General features: G+C 47.8%; 1 protein-coding gene across 3 annotated transcripts in view; it reads right to left on the bottom strand.

Annotated features, from left to right (window-relative positions):
• Window positions 1-14,013, bottom strand: part of PACS1 (phosphofurin acidic cluster sorting protein 1) — a 148,644-nt gene that overhangs the window by 27,366 nt on the left and 107,265 nt on the right. For 2 of the 3 annotated variants that reach the window (XM_006056425.4, XM_044943712.2), the window contains exons 2-3: window positions 11,814-11,901; window positions 670-759 (exon numbers count right to left, since the gene is read on the bottom strand). In XM_006056425.4, the coding sequence (XP_006056487.3) occupies window positions 670-759; window positions 11,814-11,901 (178 nt within the window). Of the gene's footprint in view, window positions 1-669; window positions 760-8,116; window positions 8,252-11,813; window positions 11,902-14,013 lie in introns of those variants that run through there. The other variant, XM_044943711.2, reaches the window with a different exon arrangement.

Below are 14,013 nucleotides of genomic sequence, written 5' to 3'. Positions count from 1 at the left end.
ACCTGGGCTACAGGGGTTATGAGGAGAGACAAGACATACGAGGATGGATAAGGAGGAGAAGGGATGGGACGGAGGCTGCAATATGGGGGCAAAATGAGACTGAAGGAGCACCCTCTCCTTCGGGGAGCGGGGACACAGATTACTAGGGAGAGGAGATGGGGAGCACTGTGGTAGACGGTGGGGCCAACAGCCCAGTCCAAGGAAAGAGGATGTGATGCAAACTAGTCCACAGGATGAAAAATGGCAAGGTCCCACTGTATAGCACAGGGAGCTATATTCACTATCCTGTGACAAACCAAAATGGAAAAGAATGTGAAAAAGAATGTATATATAATATAGGAGACAAACAAGAAAAAGGAGAAAGTATAGGTATGGGTACACAATATGGAGTCACTTTGCTACACAGCACGAATTAACACGTTTTAAATCAACTACAATTAAAAAAAGAAGAATGAGACATGGTGTACTTTGCAGCAGCCCATCCAGGTCTCAGCACGCGTGGTGCAGCGGCCTCAGAGATGGCGCTGGCCATCCAGGCAGGCCACAGAAGCTCTGGGTGACATTAAGCCATTGGGCTGTTCTCGGATTAAATGATCTCCAGATCAGAGCATCGTTCGAGACCAGGGGGGACATGGCATATTAATGACCTAAGACAGAGCAGGTTCTCACCTGAAGGGAGAAGGTTAACTGGAGCTCTGTCTCCACCAGTCCACTGGCTGGAAGGATGATTTCGTTGGAGCGAAGAATCCTTTTTGAACCCTGAAACCAAGACAAAATAGGTCAAAGCTGCATCACCAAAAATCAGACCAAAAGAAATACTATGCTCACAAACAACACCTAAACTCTACGAAGAATCTTACCAGTTCAGATATTCCATCAGTCTTTGCTGTACTTGATTAAAATCAAGCCACTACCATAGACATGATTTTACATGTATTATGCTGTTTACAAAGGGTTTTCACATTAAAATGACGTGTTACTGTACTCGAGTTCTCCTTTCCCACTGCCCCTGAGGGAGAGGCAGAAAGGTGGCACCCCAAAGCATGGCAGTTCACCCCAAGGCGTGGCAGTTCTCCCCAAGGCTCCTCGGCCACCCTCCTCCCATCTGACCGGCCACGCTGTCCTCTCTCTGGGCCTTTCGGCATGCTGCTTTCTCTTCCTGGGTCCTCTCTCATGCTTCCACACACAGCTCACCAACTCACCTTCCCAGGCTCAGCTCTGATACATGTTTTCCCAGGAATTTTTGCTTTAAGCACTGTCCCCAATAAACCTTGAACTGGGTTAGACACCCTAGCGTTTTTCGTTCTTAAAGAACAATAAAAGTTGGGCTAAACTGTTCCTCAAAGTAAAAAGAGACCAGCCGGAGGGTCTGAGGAATGACAGTAAATTTATAAAAATTACTTTAAAAATTGAGTTTAATTTAACACAGTGAAGCGACAGCACGCCGATGGACGAGTTAGTAAGCGGTGCGCCCGTGTAGCCCACATCTGTACCAAGATGTACAAGATCGCCACCACTCCGGGAAAATCCCTTGGACCCCCCCGCCCCAGTCAACCCTGCACCCCTCCTCAGAGGTGAGTGCTGCTGACTCCTCTCACCAGAGACCTATCTTTCTTGCTCTAAAATACCGCATAAATGGAACCACACAGCATGTACTATTTGGTTGGGCTTCTGCCCAACATTTATAATGTGTCTGAGGTTCACACAGGCTGTTGCGTGTATCACAGTCCCTTGGACTGTCCAGCAGAATTCTGTCCCACGAATGTACCACGCGTGGCTCCCACTGTCCTGTTGCTGAACATTCACACTCAGGGCGTTTCTAGTTAGCAATCACTATGGCTAAAGCTGCCATTCTGATTTTCATGTGTTCATTTATTTGTATTTTATTTTTGTTTTCAGCAGGTCTTGGTTGCCGTGTGTGGGCTCTTTCGCTGTGGTGCATAGGCCGTCCAGTTGCGGGGTTCTGGCTCCAGTAGCAGTGCACGGGGCTTAGCTGCTCTGCAACATGCAGGACCTTAGTTCCCCTGCTGGGGCTCGAACCCGCGTCCAGTTGCACTGGCGGGTGGATTCTCAACCACTGGACTAGAAGAAAAGTCCCAAAGTTATCATTCCTGTACAAGTCTGTGTGGAGGTATTTTCTTTTTCTTGGACCCCTAGGAGAGGGATGGCTGGGCCTCAGGGTAGACGCACTTGTAGCTTTATGAGAAACGACTACTATTTCTAAAGCGTTGGAGCCATTTTCCAGCTGCAGCTGCAGAGTCCGCAACTCGTGGGCAATGGGCGTGGTCTGTCCAGGACACATGGATTCTACTGCGCATGTGCAGAGGACCACTCCGCGGCACTTTGCGTCTCCCTGGTGACTCATCCTCTGTAGCGCCCTCCCAGCCATTTATTATAGGTCGTTTGTAAATCTCCATTTATGACGAGCCTGATCAAACTTCTTTGTCCGTGTTGTTCATCATGTTACTCGACCGTAAGTTTTTTTAATTTATACAAGAATTTTCCAGATACATGAATTGTAAATATTTTCTTGCCTATTCATTTTCTTAATAGTATCTTTTGATGAAGTATTTAATTTTGATCTTTTTTTTTTTTTCTTTTTATGATTAGTGCATTCTGGGTCCTAGCTAAGAAATCTTTTTCTAACTCAAGGTGGTGAAGTTATTCTGCTGTACTGGAATAGGTATTCTGCTGTTGTCCTTTAGAAATGAAACTTTTAGTTTTAACTTTTAGGTTTCTTACATATCTCTAATTTTTGCTTTTATAAAATGCAGGTTTTGTATAATGCAGGAAGAAAAATTTCCTAAATGTAATATTTCACAATGCTTTTATAATTATAATACCATTATATTATGCCAATTAAAAATAATAACCTGGAGAAGGAAATGGAAACCATTGCAGTATTCTTGCCTAGGAAATCAGCATGGACAGAGAAGTCTGGTGGGCTACAATCCACAACGTAGCAACTAAACAACAATAACAACAAATAATAATAAAGGAAACTCTGCTTCATGTGTTAGATAACACTTTTTGTAACCTCTATTATGACCAAGAGTCTTGACAAAGTTTTCACCTGAATTTATTTAGGCTCTTAGGATTTAAGAAGTCTCTGGACAATGAATCCGAGAAATGCTAAGAATCCAAAATGTGGTTTATATATAGCAGTGGCTTCAACCAGGGGTAGGAGACATTTGGCAATGTTTACAGATATTTTTTGTTGTTACCAGTTGGGGGTGTGTGTGTATGAGTGTGATGTTTCTAGAGGGGAGAGGCCTGGGCTGCTGCTGACCAGCCTGCAGGGCACAGGACGGCCCCAGGAAACTGCCGAGAAACCCTGCCCCCTCTGCTGCTTCTAGGTGTGACCGCGGGACTTGGCGGTGGGAGGGAGTCCTCCCTGCTCCTCAGCATCAGCTCCAGAACACTCTCCCTTCCACCTCCCCCCAGTCCCACTCTGAGTTGCTGCCACTGCCTCTCTTCTTGGCTGTTGTTCTTTTCTTTTTTCAAATTTTTGTTGTTGTTGTTCAGTCACTCAGTCATGTCCGACTCTTTGCGACCCCATGGACTGTAGCATGCCAGGCTTCCCTATTCTTCACCATCTCCCAGAGTGCTAAAACTCATCCATTAAGTCAGTGATGCCATCCAGCCATCTCATCCTCTGTCGTCCCCGTCTCCTCCTGCCTTCAATCTTTCCCAGCGTGAGGGTCTTTTCCAGTGAGTCAGGTCTTCACATCAGGAGGCCAAAGGATTGGAGCTTCAGCTTCAGCATCAGTCCTTCCAATGAATATTCAGGACTGATTTCCTTTAAGACTGACTGGTTTGATCTGTGTGGACTCTGGTTTGATCCAAGGGACTCTCAAAAATCTTCTCCAACATCACAGTTCAAAAGCATCAGTTCTTTGGTGCTCAGCCTTCTTTATGGTCCAACTCTCACAACCATACATGACTACTGGAAAAACCATAGCTTTGACTATACGGACCTTTGTGGCAAGGTAATGTCTCTGCTTTTTAATACTCTGTCTAGGTTTGTCATAGCTTTTCTTCCAAGGAGCATTTGTTTTTGGCTGCATTGAGTCTTTTTTTAAAAATTAATTAAATTTTGGCTGTGCTGGGTCTTCATTTCTGTGCTTGGGCTTTCTCTCGTTTTGATGCGAGGTCTTATTGCGGTGGCTTCTCTTGTTGTAGAGCACGGGCTCTAAGGCACCAGGCTTCGGGAGTTGTGGCACACGGGCTTAGCTGCCCCCCAGCATGTGGAATGTCCTAGATCAAACCTGCGCCCCCTGTACTGGAAGGCAGATTCGTAGCCGCTGGACCACCAAGGAAGCCCCGTGCTCATTTCCTGACTTCAGTCCATCATGCACTGTTCCTCTCCCCAGCACCCGTCCCACCCTAACAGTTCATGGTTTTGACACGTGCACTTTCGGACACCCCAGCCTCTAAACCCCTCTCCCAGGGGTCTCGTCCTCACCGTTGTCCGAGTCCTGCACCCACTTGATCACACTCTGGACCTTATCATTACTGATACTGATGACTGAATCTTCTATGTCACATGGCCTAGTCTCTGATCCCCACTTTCTGTTCTTTTGAGCTCATTCCCTCTGGTGTGTCAACAACAATCCTTCAAACCCACCAGGCCTACGACCCACTGATCCTCCCATGTTTCACTCCTCCTCATGCCCACTGTCCCCTCTGCTCACTGCTCGGCTGAAATGCCACCGTCTGGACAAGCGGTCCCTGCCCACCCCGAGGGCCTCTGCCCGCTGCTGTTCTCCGTGCTCACCAGGAGGATTCCAATGCTGTATAAATCCAGTGGCATGAGCTGAACATGCCTGGAGAGAATCAGATATCTGCTCTCTGTTCTGACTTTGACTTTATGATCCCAAACGTGACGTGGGCCTGCGGGGCTGCCCGGTGATCACATTGCATTTTCCCCAGTCTGGGCACTCACCCCTTCACTTCATCCTCACGCCCCAAACACCTCCCCACCCCTGCCTTCACGCTGAGCTAACAGCCCTGATTTCCACTGTGCCGAGAAAACTGAAGTGACAGGAGAAGAGCCCCTGCCACACGAGCTCCTGGCCACGTCTGTGTGGCCACAATTCCTCCCCTCGGCCACACCAGGGGGCTCCCGGCCCCCACCCCCCGCCCCACCTCTCACCTCCTGCTCACTGACTCCAAGAGGCTCTTCCAGTCATTCTTTCCTCTCCCATACAGTCAACTTTGCTCTCTCTTCTGGATCATTTCCATTAGCAAACAGGCTACTGTTATTTCTCTCATTAAAAAAAATCCTCTCTTGTCCCCACATGCCCTGCTGGCTACCGCCCCACACCTCGCCTTCCTGTTATAGCAAACTCCTCAAGAGCCGTCTATTTTTGCTCTTGAAGACTTCTCTCGTTGTCTCCTAGCTGCGCTCCGTCAGCCCTCCTACCTGCACTATTCCCACCACGGCTGCCATCCTCAGAGTCTCTGAGAACCTCCACGGGGGATTCCTCTTCCTCCACTGATCAGAGTTCTGACAGGGCCTGTCACTCCCCTCCAGCCCCTCTTCCTTCCCGTGGCCTCCCGCACACCGCACTTTCCTGGATTTCCTCTCGCCCTCAACTGTTCTTTCCTGGTCCCCAGGTCAGGTCCTTCCTTTGTCCCTCGGCCTCGATCTCTAGACAAGCTCTCTTCTCTGTATCCACTCCCTCCAGTCCCGAGGAGTTCCTCCATCTTCTGGTCTCAGATAAGCTGACGACTCTCCAAACTCTCTCCCAGACCACTCTTTCCCGAACTCTAAACTTGCACAGTCAACTGTCTATTCAATTTCTCTCCTAGGATGTTTAACAGCCACCACAGACACAACGTGATGGGCTGAATTCTGGATCTTTCCCCCTAAACCGGCTTCACCCACAGGTTTCCACATCTCACTTAAAGGCATCTCCACCCTTCCAGTTGCTGAGGCCAAAGCTCGGGTGCCACCCTCATCTCCTGCCAGAATCGCTGTCAGAGCCTATCAGCTGATCTTCTTGATTCCTCTTTCTCACTGACAGCCTGTTTTCTACACAACAGCCAGAACAATCCTATCACTTCCCTGTTCAAAACCCTCCAAGTCGGGACTCCCTGGTCGTCCAATGTTGAAGACTCTGCACTTCCAACGCAGGGGTGCAGGGAGTATGGGTTTGATCCTTGGTTGGGGAATGGGGAAACGCTGGAAACACTGGAAACAATGACAGACTTTATTTTCTTGGGCTCCAAAATCACTGCAGATGGTGACCACAGCCATGAAATTAGAAGATGCTTGCTCCTTGGAAGAAAAGCTATGACAAACCCAGACAGCATATTAAAAAGCAGAGACGTTACTTTGCCAGCAAAGGCCCGTCTAGTCAAAGCTATGGTTTTTCCAGTAGTCATGTATGGATGTGAGAGTTGGACCATAAAGAAGGCTGAGCATCGAAGAATTGATGCTTTCAAACTGTGGTGCTAGAGAAGATTCTTGAGAGTCCCATGGACTGCAAGGAGATCAAACCAGTCAGTCCTAAAGAAAATCAATACTAAATATTCACTTAGGGGACTGATGCTGAAGCTGAAGCTCCCATACTCTAGCCACCTGATGTGAAGTGCTGACTCACTGGAAAAGACCCTGATGCTGAGAAAGAGACTGAAGGCAGGAAGAGAAGGGGATGACAGAGGATGAGACAGTTGGATGGCATCACCGACTCAACAGCACTGAGTCTGAGCAAGCTCCGGGAGATGGTGAAGACAGGGAAGCCTGGCATCTGCAGTCCATAGGGTCGCAAAGAGTCAGACACGAATGAATGACTGAACAACAAATGCTGCGGAGCAGCCAAAAAATAAACAGAAAAACCAAACCCTCCAATTCACACAGAATAAAAGCCAGAGACCTTCCCATCGCGGCATACACCCCATCCCCCGATCTCTCTGCCCTCCCCTCCTCTTCCTCTCACTCCCCTCCAGCCTCAGGCCCTCCTCCTTTCTCTCCATCCTGCCAGCACCTCCCTGCTCAGGGCCTCGCCCTGGCTTCTCCCTCCAGTGCTCTTCCTCTAGGTATCTGCACAGCTTCCTCCCTCACCTTCTTCAAAGTCCCTGCATGAAAGCCATCTTCTCAGTGAGGCCACCTGTGACCACCACATAACTTCCTCCACCCCTGGGCGTGCTCCATCCCCCACCCCCACTGGGACGTATCATCACCTTTCAACAGCAGCGGCCCTCATTATCTGAACTCTCACTATCTAAATGTGTGCTGTAAATTCCCGTAAACGTTTCCATCCCAAATGCATTATCTGAACCGCAAACTTGTGAACGTGAACCTGTATGCGCCGGTAAGAGGACATAGATGCAGAGCAGCTTACAAGGGCACAGCCAGCTCTGGCACTTTCAGAGCCCAGCACAGTACTAGTCTCGTCTTTACTGCCCTCCAGCAAAGATTCGGCTCCTCGTGGGTCCCAGAATTTGCTTCTTCCAGGTGCCAGGCACTACCAACTTGGGTACAAATTCAAAATTATCTTCAGTATCTTTTTAAATCTGTAGCATCGTATATCTTCATTTGCAGTATAGAAGCAGAACAGTTTGTGTCTGATACTGTAGTACCATTGATATTTGGGATTGGTTTGGTGGCTCAGATGGTAAAGAATGCACCTGCAATGCGGGAGACCCAGGTTTGATCCCTGGGTTGGGAAGATCCCTGGAGAAAGGAATGACTACCCACTCCTGGAGAGTTCCAGGGACAGAGGAGCCTGGTGGTCCATAGTCCATGGGTTCACAAAGAGTCAGACACAACTAAGCAACTAAAACTTTCACTTTCATAGTACCATTACTTATGACACATAAAAATACCCATTAATGAGTCTTAATGTATTAAAAATTAGGTTACTAGTGTTTTAAATGCTTAGTTTTTAAATAGAGAAATTCTTGGTGGATTGTTGGGCATTCCCTGGTGGTCCAATGGGTGTGTGTGTATCCACATGTATATACATACATATACACACACACACACACACACGTATATACATACATATATATATATATAATTCTAATCTTTACTTGAAAACTCAAATGTCATTTATTTTACTGGCCAAAAAATATTCTCAGTTGTCTCCCCTCAAAGTGACAGGCTCACATTGTTCATTTTCAAGAAACAATCTTCCAGATTCCTGAGTCTGAGTAACAGTTTGTCTGTAAGCCCTTCTTTCGACACGAACGGTGTTCTGTGAAATAGCAGCTACTTCAAGACACAGCTCAGTCGTCAGGCAGCTTCCTCCGTGAAGCAGGAGTGCTGTGTGCACGTCTCCATTTCATCACGCAGACTATTCAGAAGGCATGTGCTCCAGGGCTGAGACAAAATAAATGAACAATTCTTACTGTCCTTCAAGGACATTCTTAAGCAAACCTGGCCTTTCACCTCTTCCTTGCAGTCTGCGATGGTGGACGCACGATGACTGCTGACACGCTGGGGAGGCCGCCCTGGTGTGAGGGAAGGGCCAGCTGTTTTGTTAGAGGAAACACTGAAACTGCCCACCCTGGCCAGGGGCCATAGCAGCCATTTGCAGGAGTTATTTTAAGACAGGCGGTCCTGGTAAGGAACATGGAACTAACAAGCCAGCACCCACCGGAAGAATTTGCGAAAGGTCAAAAGGAGACACCAGACTGTATGTCGTACCAACATCCCGGGTCCCCCTCGCGGGCATCCATCTTGGCTGAGCGATGGCATGCGCCCCCTGGAAGCACCCTGAGTCTGAATGATTGGCCAGAGACAACCTGGAAACTAATCCCATCACCATAAAACCTGAGGCTGCGACCCACGTGGCAGAGCGGTCCTCCTGGGTTCCCTTTCCCTGTTGCTCTCCGCCCAGGCATCTCTTCCCAATAAAGTCTGCTTTTTCAGCATGTGTATCTCCTCGGACAATCCATTTCCGAGTGTTAGACAAGAGCCTGCTCTCGGTCCCTGGAGGAGGTCCCACTTCCTGCAACAGTTTCGTCAACCACTGCTCTTGTAACTTCAGTGCAAATGTCAACAAGGTGGAAAGGCCAAGTAAAGTCACAGTACTATCATGAGAACAGTTTTGACCTCCTGTATCCTGTGAGGGGGTCTTGGGGAGCCCAGGCTCTGCAGACCCTATTTTGAGGACAGCTGCTCTATCAGCAGGTAAAGGTCCTTAAAGGCAGGAGTTTGGGTCTGTTTTGTTCGCTGCTGAATCCCCTGTGCCGAGAACAACACTTAGCGTGTAACAGGTGCTCCATAAATATTTATTAGATGAATATGTAAATGAATAAATAAGTGACTGGATAAATGAATGTGTTAACATCTGTAATTACTTTCAGCTGCTTGGAAGTCGAGCAAAAAATTTCGGATATTTGTAGTTTTTGGGTATAATTTAAAATTTTACAGAATGTTAAATATTTGATTAGGAAAGAAAAGAAATTATTTCTTTTGGCAAAGGCATTTAACTGTGAGGAAGGCAAAAACAGCAGGGAACTTTCCAAACCACACCAACAGTGTTTGCACTGGAAAGCACTGGCTTTTAGCAAAGGAAATAATTCCTGAAAACTGGAACGCTGCCCGTGACCTAGAAACGAGTGCGAAATTGGGAAAGGAGGAAAAGACACAAGTTTCCACTTGCCCATCACAGCCCCTCACTTGCTTTTTCAACTCATGGTGTCTGGAAACGTCTCACAGAATTGGGAGGAATTATCCCTGGTGGCTTAGGTGGTAGGGAATCTGCCAGCCAATGCAGGAGACCTGGGTTAAAAATCCCTGGGTCTGGGAAGATCCCCTGGAGAAGGAAATGGCAACTCACTCCAGTATTCTTGCCTGGGAAACTGCATGGACAGAGGAGCCTGGCGGGCTACAGTTCATGGGGTTGCAAGAGTTGGACATGACTTAGTGACTAAAGGGCTTCCCTGGTGCCTCAGATGGTAAAGAATCTGAAAAGTGAAAGTGAAGTCACTCAGACGTGTCAGACTCTTTGTGACCCCATGGACTGTAGCCCACCAGGCTCCTCCGTCCATGGGATTCTCCAGGCAAGAATACTGGAGTGGGTTGCCATTTCCTTCCCCAGGGGATCTTCCCGACCCAGGGATCGAACCCCGGTCTCCTGCATTGCAGGCAGACGCTTTAACCTCTGAGCCACCACATTAGATTAAAGAATCTGCCTACAACGCAATAGCTGCTGCCGCTGCTGCTAAGTCACTTCAGTCATGTTCGACTTGGTGCGACCCCATAGATGGCAGCCCACCAGGCTCCCCCATCCCTGAGATTCTCCAGGCAAGAACACTGGAGTGCATTGCCATTTCCTTCTCCAATGCACAAAAGTGAGTGAAAGTGAAGTCGCTCAGTCATGTCTGACTCTTAGCGACCCCATGGACTGCAGCCTACCAGGCTCCTCCGTGCAATGCAATAGACCCCGGTTCAATTCCTGCATTGGGAAGATCCCCTGGAGAAGAAAATGGCAACGCACTCCAGTATTCTTGCCTGGAGAATTCCATGGACACGGGAGCGTGGCGGGCTATAGCTCATGAGGTTGCAAGAGTCGGACACAACCTAGTGACTAAAATCACTATGCACCGAGATGAACAGGGAATTTCAATGTAAGCGACACACAGAAATCACAAGGGGTAATTAAAATGTTTCAAGTGTTTTTCTAATGTGTCTTTATTTGTGTAACTGCACCAGGTCTTGGTTGCCCCACTGGGGCTCTTCAGCTGGGGCGTGTGGGGCTTTGGTTGTGGCAGGTGGGACCCAGCTCCCTGACCTGAGCCTCCTGCACGGGGAGTGCAGCCTCAGTGCTACACTGGACCACCAGGGAGTCCCAAAATGTTTCAGGTTTCGAGGACTAAACTAATATAATGTATTTATCTCAGAAAGAGAACTGAGGACTACAGTGTATGCTTCATGTACTACGAAAATGCTACAGACGTGGGTTTTAATGAAGCCAAAAAACTGCTGCATAACAGGTGAGCCAGTAACCAGACATCCTGGTCAGTAGGGAGTGGCCTTACAGCTCACTGTTTCTCCAAAAAACGGAGCTCCATGAATCACAAATACACTGCTCTCGAGCTGGAGAACTCCATCACTTCATGGATCCAGAGGCGCTTCAGACTCTCAGTAAGGCAGAGGGACCGTCATTAAAAAGGTTTCGGTTAAGGAAGGTCCTGTGTTGCAGTTTAACGACCACATATGTGATGGCTCTCTGCTTTCTACTTCTGCCACTTGGAAATCACCTGGCAAAACAGACCCCTTGACCTTTCTGGAGCCTGATTTCTCCTGAAACTGAAATTCCAGAACGCTTAGAATATGAATCTTGGTGAAATATTTTGGGTCCCTTGGAGATACTGAGTGAGTTCAAGGAATTAAATGTGGGGATTACTCAGAAATGAAATATCCCAGTAAATTTTAAACTGTCAAGCCTGAAATAATAACCTATAAATATCTTTCACCCTGTGGAAAACCACCAAAGCTGTCTCCCCAACCCATATATCTGCTTATACCCAGAAATCCCAGGAATAAGACCGAAACCTACACTTGCCATCCTAGTAATTTCTGAATTTCTTGATCTTCATGCTAATCCTGTTAATAGGCAGGGCAGGGAGAGCCACTTTTATCCTTCAGACAAAGAAACTGAGTGCTTTAACTAAGGGGCAGAACTGGGATTCAGTATTACGTGAGCTGGACCGCCTTCCCACAGTTGCATCTTCTTTGCTGAGTGACGGACTCAGCAAAGGATGCTGGTCTCCTACCAGCATCTCTGAAGCCCTGACATGGGCACAAGGTTATCCAGCTTCTGTGGGCCCTGAGCAAACAATCCTGCTCAACTCACCTGCAGCTTCACAGCAATGACCACCGAGTTAAGATCTTTGTCCATTTCTTTTAGCATGACGAGTTTCTTCAGGGTCAAACTGAACAGCCTAGAAAAATTTAGAGAAAGAAGGTCCGGTCAAAGGTAAGGAACTTATGAGAAAAGAGACACACCATCTGCTGCGGAAATGCTGCTTTACCTAGAGGAAGAAAGTTAGAACGCTGTTTACTGCGTCCATCATCAGTAAAAGAGTACTCTTCTTATTTAACCTTTGTACTTGCTCAGTGTCAAAAGGTATATTATTCTATGAACTTCTGTGGATGTCCCTTTATCTCCAGCAAATACCATCATGCCTTTTCACTCCTAATATGTAGGAGCAGTTTCGGTGGGAGGGGTTGGGGGCATCAATGTTTACTTTGCTTGCCCAGCTCCTCCCCCACCTTTCGGTCTAATCACCTGAGACACACACAGATGCAAATCTGTATCAACAAGGAGATGATCCACACAAACAGAACAGAAGCCTTTTGGCAGGAAACGCTTTCAAAGACCACAAGTTTGATTTCCGCCAAACTTGCATCAAACATGCAGAAACTCTTCAGGGCCATGATGAGGACATGCCCCTTAATTAAAAGCGACAGGGCTGTCCCTCACTCTGGATTCTCAGCATCTCTAGTCTGACTCGACCTTGGCCTCCAAGGCCGGACGACCCTGGACTTCTAGGGGGAGCCGGAAGGGAAACCTCAGATGCTGCTCTCGGATCCTGGGCTGAGTGGCTCATGTCCTTTTGCCCTCGTCTCTGCGGGACCGAGAGGCACACGGATGCTGCTGACCTGAGTCAGGTCCTCGGGCCCCCGATGCGGTCCTGCGCTCATATTCCCCCTGCTTCCCAGTCCATCTCATCTTTGTGCTCCCTCCTCATGCTCTAAGCTCCAGTAGCCCTGAAATCACCTCCGTTCCTCTGAGGCCCACACTCGCTCACCTCTGGGCCTTCTACCAAAGGGCAGGGCACAGGATGGCCACTCGGCAAATATTTGTTAATGAAGTTTAACAACTTCCTAACAGGGCCTCTAGGGAAAACCAGGTAAACAAGAATATGTGTTGAAGAGATTCATGAAAAAAATAGGGAACAAATTCAGATCAATAGAACTAAATTCACCCTTGCCTCAATAAGATCTGATAACTTCTGAAGGGAGCAAATAAAGCTCTTTCTTTCCTTTTGCTTTGAGTCACAATCAAAATCAACTAAAAGAAAGTCTATCAGGTCTTTTCATATATATTACTTCATCCAGACTTCAAAAACATGGCTCCGTTTGTGAGTGTGTGTGTGTGTGAAGGGGGTGGGGTGGGTGGGTGGGGAAGGTTCATTGCTGTACCCATAGAAGAGGAAAGAGATTCTAAACAGTCATGACTCAGCTAAATGCCCACAGCTGGTAAGTGACAGAGCTGTATTCTAAACTCCAGTCTCCTCGTGGTAAGCAAATAATATCCCCTAATCCTCAGAACCTGGAAACCTTTTTCATGGCAAAAGGGACTCCGAAGGTGGTGTTAAGGGTGCTGAGGTGGGGAGGTGATCCTCGATTGTCTGGATGGTCACTAGTCTTATAAGTCTTTCTAAGGGGGAGGCAGGAAGGCCGAAGTCAAAGAACCAGATGTGACCACAGAAGCAGAAGTCAGAGTGATGTATGTCTGGCTCCGAAGATGGAAGAACCCCCGGGGTCGGGGCCATGGAATGTAGGTGGCCTCTAGATGCTGGAAAAGCAAGAAAATCGATGCTCCCTGGAGCCTCCAGAAGAAATGCAGCCATGCCACCACCTTGAATTTGGCCCAGTGAAACCCATTTTGGACTTTTGATCTCCAGAATCGTGAAAATAAATGCGGGTTTTGTTTTAAGACACTATGTCCGTGGTCATTTGTTACAGCAGCTGCTGGTGCTAACACACTCGTCCCTGAGGCCTCCTTGACACGGCTGCCTGCTCCGTCGCCAACTGGAGCCCCTGCACTTGTGCTCCTGAAACACACTCAGGTTTGTTAAGCAGGAATCACTGCAGGTTCACGCTTGCCCCCCGCCCCCTGCTCCATCAACGACTACCCACAGCATCATTTGTTTCTCCTTCCGCTTCAGACTAGAAATGTGCCGGTCCAAAGGAACTCTGAGTCTGCCAACACCCAAGGGATTATTATTCTTCACATAGTTGACGATTAAGAAATGTAACTAACTAAA

The sequence above is a fragment of the Bubalus bubalis genome, chromosome 5, assembly GCF_019923935.1.
Source record: "Bubalus bubalis isolate 160015118507 breed Murrah chromosome 5, NDDB_SH_1, whole genome shotgun sequence".
In the NCBI taxonomy this organism is placed as follows: domain Eukaryota; kingdom Metazoa; phylum Chordata; class Mammalia; order Artiodactyla; family Bovidae; genus Bubalus; species Bubalus bubalis.
This window is presented reverse-complemented; position numbering and strand designations above follow the sequence as displayed.